The sequence below is a fragment of the Cyprinodon variegatus genome, unplaced genomic scaffold (assembly GCF_000732505.1).
Source record: "Cyprinodon variegatus isolate N-32 unplaced genomic scaffold, C_variegatus-1.0 Scaffold491, whole genome shotgun sequence".
Taxonomy (NCBI): Eukaryota; Metazoa; Chordata; class Actinopteri; order Cyprinodontiformes; family Cyprinodontidae; genus Cyprinodon; species Cyprinodon variegatus.
The window spans coordinates 34273-43780 of NW_015150944.1; the positions used below are offsets into that span (position 1 = coordinate 34273).

Below are 9508 nucleotides of genomic sequence, written 5' to 3' on the forward strand. Positions count from 1 at the left end.
GGGATTTTTACAATAACATTGTAAACCTTATAGATTTTAGTCTGGAAAATAACACAATTTTTAAGTACAGCATGTGCAGGTGCATGCATAGAGCACAAAAAAGAATATTGTTGAATATATATGTTTTCCATAATCTTGTTTCTCTACTGTAGGAATGACTATGAGGAACTAGCAAAGCAGTGCAAGATGTTTGCCAAGGATCTTCTGGCCCAGGCTCGAAACTCTAGAGAGCTCGAAGTGATTCTTAATCACACTTCCAGCGAGGATCAAATTGACAAGAGGGGCCTTTTGGAGGAGCGCATGAACCTTAGCCGGCTTAAACTGGCCATCAAGTACAACCAAAAAGAGGTAGGTTGTAGAAAGTATTTCAATAAAGGCTTTCAGATTTCATTTCTGCTATAAGTTATCTCCAATTCATTACATTAGCTGTCATATTTTTTCTGCCACAGCAGCACATTATGTCTTTGGGGGACAAAAGTTTGGCAACTCAAAGTGCTTCCTCCAGGCAGCAGAAGTAATGGATAAACTAAAGCTCTAAGTTTAAAGCTGCTGACTGATTTATAGCCTATAAGGCTTCATATGAAAAATGTGACTCATCTATCATTGTACAGCTAGCAGCACAGTCCTCCCTGCTTGAATAAAACCCCAAAACATTATTAAAGCTACTTGAAAGGCTGCAGATCAGAAACGTATTTATGCAGGAATCATGGTAAAAAAATTAAACAAAGATTTATCTTATTCATTCTTCATATTACCTCACAATAAAAAATGCAGAAGCTGCTGTACCTTGCAAAGTACTTAAACATCTGACACTTTTTTTGCACCTTACAACGAAAAAGATTAATATTGTAATTATTGTATTATAATAAACTTAAATATGATTGAAATACTCATTCATGTTAGTAACTCCTTTAATTAGGTAAAACCATAATATGGATCTATTGGACACAGATTGATGTTTTCAAGCCTTCATTTTAACTATTCATAATGATTTTTCCAATTAAAGCCAATTAAAACATTACATTTAGGATTAGACTATGGATTCACACCAATTTAAAAAACTCCCAATTTCAATATAGAAATTTGGGCTTAAGAAAAATGGTTGTAACTTTCAAAGGTATTTTTAATCTTATAAATTAACCTCATTAGGACAAATATTCTAACTGATTGAATACGCCTGAATTTTATTGGGTTTTTATATCTTAGACTAACAAAAAGTGGTACGTAATTGTAAATAATCAAAATGTTTTTTTCCTCTTTTTCTATTTCTGTCGTCCATTTTTACAGTTTGTGGCTCAGTCCAACTGTCAGCAGTTTCTCAACACTGTCTGGTTTGGCGAGATGGCCAGTTACAGACGCAAACACACCTGCCTTAAGATGGGCACGGTGCTGAGTGTGGCGTTGCTCTGGCCGCTCCTCTCTGTCTGCTACCTGCTGGTACCCCGCTCTCGAGTTGGTCAGATAATTCACACGCCGTTCGTAAAGTTCATCATCCACAGTGCCTCCTACTTCTCCTTCCTGCTGCTGCTCAACCTTTACTCTATGATCTACAATGGAGACAAAAAGAACCTAATGGGCCCTCCGCTGGAGATGATCGATTACCTGCTGATCCTCTGGATCATAGGTAAGCGTTTATCCTGTAATTGATTACCCTGGTGTGGTCGAAATATTTAGTCCAAAACAGGACTTAAGATTTGTGGAGGGAAAAATTACCCTGAATGTAACGTCTTCAATGGTGAAAAGTGTCTGTGCCAAAGCAGCAAACAGGTAGGCTGGAACAAGCAGGATGAAGATACATTCAGTCATATAAGATCTATTAGAGGCTGCAAAAGATTTTAGATGAAGAGAGATGTTCACTTTCTAGCAGGGGAAACAAAAATATATTTTTTTACGATTCATGGGTTTAAAGGGTCTAGTAAAAGTCCAAACACAAGTCTAATTTATAAAACTGATGTCTATGAAAGCGTATATGATGAATAGTGCATGAGTGCACTATTAAGAAAGGAAAAAGGACAAAAATACTACTTCTTAGGATTTGCAAAGCTAACAGAGACACTCTCCGTGAAAAGGATTTCTTAGGAAAACAATGTATGTTTTCCTTCCACTAAACTATTATGCATTACGTTTGTTGGTCTCTTAAATTAAATCCAAATATAATACATAATATAGGTTTCGGTTTTATTTTTTAGAACGGTGACAAATTTCAAGGGGTGTTAATATTTCTGTAAATTACATTAAATAAATGCCAGACCTTGCTTATAGGACGCAGCAAAAAAAAAAAAAGTCCAGTTTATGAAGAGAGAGCAGCCTCTCTCCCTACCTTCCTCATCTGCTGAGAAGCCATTATCATCACGCCATTTGGGTCTCATTAATGGCTCTGGTTTCTTGGTCGGGATATATCTAAGTGGCAGTAAAATCTTGCTGTTTTTCCTTGCTTCCACATGCTGAAGGTCTCCTTCTTTATACCCCTTGGTTGATAAAGCTTCCCATTAGCAGTTTCTGACAGGTAACAAAATCCTGCATAGTGATTCTATTGGTTTATTAAATGTTACAGAAACGCATGTAGAATAGTTTCCAATTAAATGTCAGTTGTGATTTAAAAAAGAATAAAAACAAACTGGGTTTTGTAAGTCTTGAATAAAGATAAACATTATAATATTATATTTGTATTAACTATTTTGAATGAACATCAGAGGATTTGTCAATAATTTATCAAAGATGATGAAGATGTGATCTAAACAGCAGGGGTCCTTTTGCATCAACACATCATCCTCTAGGAGCCAAAAGAAGAGGATTAGAGGCTGTCAGGATTAACCTTCATTAACATATTTTGCTATCAGGATGCAAGCAGCTATTAAAGCTCTTGTTTGAGTAGGATGTTCACACTCTGTGATCACACATTAGCCAGCATTTTTCTCTTGTTGTTCACTCTTGCTCTTCTGCTGCACCCTTCTTCTCATCTTTCTCTTGCTCCCTTGAGCCAGTTGCCTATCATTAATGGATAAATCAGATGCTGTCAGACTGAGTATGTTTGCTCTCGGCTGCACGGATGCGTCTCTCTCATGTTGTGTTTGATCGTCTCATTTCTCAAACACAATGAGTGTGGGTAGAAACAGCTATTAGGGCTTTTATAAGGCTGTCGCTTTTTTCCTGACTTCCTTTTAAAACTCCTGACAGAGTTATCACATTGGATATTTTTATAACCTCTGTACCCACAGAATTAATGGTGCAGTTGACTTTATTTTTGCAAATGTGTTTTGCTGTTTTTCATAAAAATAAAAAAAATAATACTGCCCCTTTTTAAGAAATTATTCATGCTTTCTTAAATGTATTTTCACAGCGTCGTTTTTTTCCCTTGCGGCTCCATCAGAGAAATGATTTATGTGTTTTATCAGAAAAAAAAAATCCATGTCTTTAAGAATCAACGTGTTCAATTTTGCACCCTTGTAGGAATGGTGTGGTCGGACGTGAAGCGCCTGTGGTACGAGGGGCTGGAAGACTTTCTGCAGGAGTCCAGGAACCAGCTGAGTTTTGTCATGAATTCTCTTTATCTGGCAACCTTCACGCTTAAGATAGTCGCTCATAGCAAGGTAAAACAACATTACATGTGTAAAAAAAATCATACATATTGAAAAGATAGTTATTGAATATCAAAATTTAAGCACAGATTTTATTTTTGTTAAAGAAAATCTCCATTTAACACTTCTTACAAGGGATGTCAAAATAGGTGTGAGATAAAATCAGTGTGTCCCTCAGAAAGTTTTATTATTTTAGCTAAAAACTATCTGTGTGTTTAGATATCAAAGCACAGCCGATGTTCTAGAAATAAGTTGTTCTCTTTAAGATTTTCTTTTTTTTTATCTGCAGTTCAAAGAGACACAGACAGAGAGGAAGAACTGGGACGCCTTCCATCCCATCCTGGTGGCTGAGGGCCTCTTTGCCTTCGCCAACGTTCTGAGTTACCTCCGACTCTTTTTCATGTACACCACCAGCTCCATTCTGGGGCCTCTGCAGGTTAGTATGCACTTACATATATAAGGATTATGTACTTTGTGTTTTCAATGATATTTTTGTCACACTGGCACAGACAGACGATCACACCACCCACTCTCTTCCTCAAGGGCAAGCCTGCGCTTAACGCCACACCAGCTGCGCTTTCTATCTGATAACGCCCTCATTGGCATTAAATACAAGCACTGTTTCTTTTGTTATCTTACAGGGATACATTTTTTGTGTGCAGATAATAAAGTAATCAAAGTACACCAAACCTTCACATATTTTTGTCATCTGCATTTCCTATTCTGCTCCTACTACTTTTTAAAAAAACCTGCTTTTGTACTCTGAAATGTTTTAGATATGTTTTTTGTATTTTGGTGGTTTTGAAGCAGGTTGGGAAGTTTCTGAGGCTTTGGGATACTTTTTAAAAAGCTTTAAGATTGATTACTGTCAAAAATCAAGCAAATAATCCAAACCTTGTGCCATCTTGACAGCCAGGATGTGTGCAAATCGTAAACATGTTATAGAGAAGATGTTTGTTAATATGGTCAGTAACTCCCTCTTATTCTTTTTTTTTAAGTTAAACTTATCTGAAGCCTTTTCAGTCACAAACACATCCAATGCAATCACAGCATGCTCACTACAGATCCAAGGCAGTGCAAAAGTATTCATATTCAGAGAACAAACTGATGGGGAATTTCATGATACAGATCAACACTAGCAAGCACAAATCTCTAAGTTGGAAGGAAATGCCACATGTTTTTATTCATATATATATTTTACAAATATGCTTATGAAATAAAGCAGGGCATGTCCCTTTGGTCAATACTAGGAAATAATTTTATGGGAATTAAAGCTTTGTACACCTAAAAGCTCAAATGATTGCTTGAGTTCATCAATTGAGGATAAGTCTAAAGTTCTATTAAATTATTCAAGTAAATATGCTTTCATTTGACCATTCCATTATAGTCTTGGCTTAGTTCTGTTTAGAGTTAATTAGCTGCTGTGTCATGATGGGTTTCAAAGTTTGTCCACATGCAGTAACAACTCAGAGGCTGGGTAAAAGTTAAAGAGTTTATTGAGAGGTATGGAACTCAGATAGACTAACAGAGCAACTCAGAGGGACAAAACAAGAGACACGAATGATTCCTTCCAAGGCTTGAATGACCAGGCTTATCCAGAAGATCAGGAATTAATCCTGCCGAAGACCACAAAGGAGACAAAGGGTTAGATCTGAAGACTAAGAGAGACGAAAACTCAAAATCAGACACTGCTAAGCTCTGAGAGGCTAGATTACCCAAAACTGGAAAACACTCTGGTGAAGAGGTGGTGACAGTCTGCTGCTCATATACTCCTCTGGTGATGACCCAAAGAGCCGCAGGTGTGGGTGGAAAACCGGAAGAGGACCTGCAGGCCAACAGGGGAAAGGGCACCATCTAGTGGATGGATAGAGACAAAAAAGGAGCACAAAAACATTCCCCCACAAACAGAAACCCTAACATGCTGGAAGGAGCTAGCACATAGTACAGCTGGATTCTGGATTTATGCGATGAATAAATTAAACAGATGGACTTTGCTTACTTAGTCATAAGATTTTATTAAGGGGTATCGGGCTAAAGAAAGTTCCTCATTTGAGTTGATGTTTCTCTTAAAATTCTAATAAAACACGTGGGTAATGAGATTAATATGTAGCAAAGAGTGTAAAAGCCAAGAGGTGTAAATACTTTTGCATGGCATTGTAAAGTGCTGTCAACCAAAAAGCATCCAACATGACCAAAACATGTGAAATACTTTGTCTAGTTTGGCTAGTTTTTTTATGGAAATCACTTCACTAATTATTGACTCGCTCTTTTCTAATAGTTGCATTGAATTAAGTTAAGATTATTTCACAAGAATGAAATCATAATCCTACATTTCTTCTCTTCACCTGTTAAAAATCTGAAATCTGCATTTTACATTTACCATTCATTCTCTTCTGGGGTTTTTTCTGGGTCAAAAGTGTTCCTTGTTCTTAAATCAATTGTGTCTACAAGAAATATTGATAAAAACAGCAGATGTCCAACTTCTCTAGCCTTCTGTCTAGAATTTCCTTTCCTTTCCTCTCCAGCATGCGTGATCTGTATTACGTAACACAGTCCTCAGGTATGCAGCCGTATATTTCCAGGGATGCCTTCCTGTCATTAAGTCTGGGCACAGTTTGTGGTAGGCTTATAAAACACTAATTCTACATTGCAGATCGTAAACACGTCATTCCAGCTTCAGTCTCCTTTTGCCTTTTTGCTTCCCCTCTCTCCTGTCTCCCTGCCTCCCTCATGCTGTGATATCAACCCGTGACTTGCAAGGATGGAAAAATGATTAGCTCTGGAAACAGCTGCACTCACATGTGAGACACACCTCTCCCAGCCAATGTGCACGCACCCACACATTTCAGCACTCTTGTGATATCTGGCCAAACCCACTCGTCCATCCAGCCGCACCCAGAAATTCCCTCCATCCAATGTTCAAGCACCCAGACAGTGACTCAAGACTATGGGGGTTGCTGACAGGACGGTTCCTCTGAATTGGACTTTCCTGGAGAGCATCAGTCATGTACTATTGGCATAATTTTCCCCCCTGCTGAGCTCAGCAACAGCGACTGGATGTGTGAATATTTGCTTGCTCACTCACCGGTCTTTACCTCCCTGACAGACTTGATCCATCACACCTGATGGTTAACTCCACACAGGAATGCTCTTGAGAGTACAAGCACAAGCTGTCCTCAAGTTATGCAATCTATCATATTTGTATAGGTTTCTGAGTAATTACAATACTGTTACAGAGAAATACTGTTTTCTAATGTATCTCTTGTGTAGAATAGTCCTCTAGACTCGCAAGAACCATAAAAAGCTTTGAATTAAATAAATGTTTCATTTTAGACGGAAAATGTTTTTAGAAATCAAAGTACAGGATTTTAAACAGTGCATCATGTCACACAGATTATTAATGTCCCTGTTGGAGATGCACCAATTCAGGTGTTTCTGATCCAATCTGATACCTGGACAGAGCTGAACAGATGCCTGATGGGACTTCAAAAGACAAACAGACCCACAGCATCTCAGATCGTGTGTGTTTTCATAAAATTGGACATGCGTTTCTTTACATATTTACTTCTCTTTTTACTCCAGGCCCACCTGGAATGTTTACTGCAACTGAAAATAGATCAACCAAAGCCCAGCATTCTGGTTGAAGTCCCAGTATAGTTCTGCAGACTCTACACCTTTTTGTAGACTTATGCTTGGATTCCATACATTTTGTCTTGGCTCACAAAACTTTAAAAAATAGATATTTTTTGTTTTATATATAAAAGTAAATTAACATAAAATCCATATAGTGTATTTATCTCCTTGTATGTGTATTCAAATTTTCCTTTTTAAATAGACTTAATATTGTTAATTTATATTGCTACAAAGCAAAAAAAAATTATTATGGGTTTATTTGTATTTTTTTGTTTGTATAGAAATTTTCTACCAGGATTGTCATGGAACTGGGTATTGGTTTGCATTACTGGGATATTTGGTCAACAATTATATCTGCCAGTGTTTGACTTAAACACTAAATCCTTTTCAGTCAATATTAGGAGCAATTACATCCTGGCTCTGTTTGTATAGTTACTAAGCTGGGCTTTATGTCAGGTTTGCCAAGGAAGGGTACAACCTCAGCTCAGATCCTAAATCACCCGTGTACATAGTGGTTGGGGAATTTATAAATGACAAGAGAATAAATCACCCTAACAGACCAACCCTTCTGCTCGAGGGGACTGGGTTTCATTTCAGCACCAACACCTTGGCCATCATTCACCCGGAGGTGGAGACAGAGCGGTCAGTCTGGAAACACTGTTTGGTTGTGATTTAGTTACTGTGACGAACTTGTTTGAGCATCCTTTTTAACAGATAGGGCCACTAAGGTTTAAAAATAGCAGGCTTCCAGTAATCTTGCAGGAGTTTTTTTTTTCTGCCCTCTTTGTCTTCCCTTGGGTACAGAGGACTCCGAGCTTCCCAGCTGTTGGATAAGGTATGTTTAAGGTATCTAGATGGGGGCAGACTTGTAATTCTTTGATCTTCTAAAATATCAAATAAAAATATAAATTGAACTTGATTGATCCATTCCAATAGTGAGCTGCCACTGTTGAATGCCTGGGGAGCAATCTGTGGTTAAGGGTCTTTCTCAGAGAGCCAGAGTTGCAGTCTGTGGGAGTGGGTTTCAAACTCACAACCTCAGGATTCCAAGCCCTATACCCTACCCTCTAGGCGGCCACTCCCCCTTTTGTTATGGTTAAAACCACCACCTCAGTTAAAAAAACTACATTCAAATTTTATTTCCCTGTTGTTACCTAAAGTGTTATGTGTCATTAAAAAATCCTAAATGGCACATCAGACTTAATTAAAAAAAAAATCTGTATCTACCTGAAAAAAATAGGTGGATCTCTGCTGCATAATGTAAATGTATTGACCTTACCATTATTAATATGTTCTTTTACATGTGTGTTTTCTGTTTACAGATATATTTCTATGTAATGTAATAATGACAAACACTGAAAGCTTTCAATTATACTATTAAGTCATATTCTTTGAGTAAGCTGTGTTCCCAGACCTGAAAATAAACGACACGTGTCAATTTTCTACAGATCTCCATGGGTCAGATGCTACAAGAGTTTGGAAAGTTTCTGGGCCTCTTCCTGCTTGTATTATTCTCCTTCACCATTGGGCTCACCCAGCTGTATGGAAAAGACTACGTTAAAGACAGCAAGGACCAGATTAAACCAAGCAAGGACTGCGAGGGCATCTTCTGCCAGCAGCAGAGCAACGATGCATTTCACACGTATGTAGAACTATTCAGATAGTTCAAATTCATAAGTTTTAGACTTACAACTAAATTTACATGAATAACTGGAATATTTCCAAATGCAATGAAAATAGAAAAGGTTATTCCTATATTTAAATCTGGAGATAAGCATACTATTAGTAATTATAGACCTGTGTCCCTTCTGTGTCAATTTTCAAAAATACTAGAAAAAGTGTTTAGTAAAAGGTTAGATAATTTCATTGAAAAACAAAACATTTTGACAGATTGCCAATATGGTTTCAGAGAAAACCGATCCACTTCAATGGCACTGATGGCATTAACAGAAGAAATTACAGACAATATGGATAAAAAGAAATTTGCAATTGGTGTATTTCTGGATCTCAAAAAAGCTTTTGATACCATCAATCATGACATGTTTAAAAAAACTGGAAAGGTTTGGAATTAGAGGGGTGGCATTAAACTGGCTTAGGAGCTACATTGGAGAAAGGAAACAATTTGTAGAAATAGATGGTCAGAAATCAGATCTACTAAAAATAACTTGTGGAGTTCCGCAGGGATCAGTTTTGGGACCCAAACTGTTCAATCTGTATATAAACGACATAGTTAAAATATCAAACCTTATAGAGTACATTCTATTTGCTGATGATAGAAGTATCTTCTGTACTGGAGA

The 9508-nt window shown here is 37.4% G+C and overlaps 1 protein-coding gene across 1 annotated transcript in view; it reads left to right on the forward strand.

Annotated features, from left to right (window-relative positions):
- The window catches only part of trpc1 (transient receptor potential cation channel, subfamily C, member 1), a 19781-nt gene that overhangs the window by 5202 nt on the left and 5071 nt on the right, over positions 1–9508 (forward strand). The window contains exons 6-10 of the mRNA XM_015390271.1: positions 153–348; positions 1288–1624; positions 3451–3590; positions 3868–4014; positions 8660–8853. Coding sequence (XP_015245757.1) covers positions 153–348; positions 1288–1624; positions 3451–3590; positions 3868–4014; positions 8660–8853 — 1014 coding nt within the window. The remainder of the gene's footprint in view (positions 1–152; positions 349–1287; positions 1625–3450; positions 3591–3867; positions 4015–8659; positions 8854–9508) is intronic.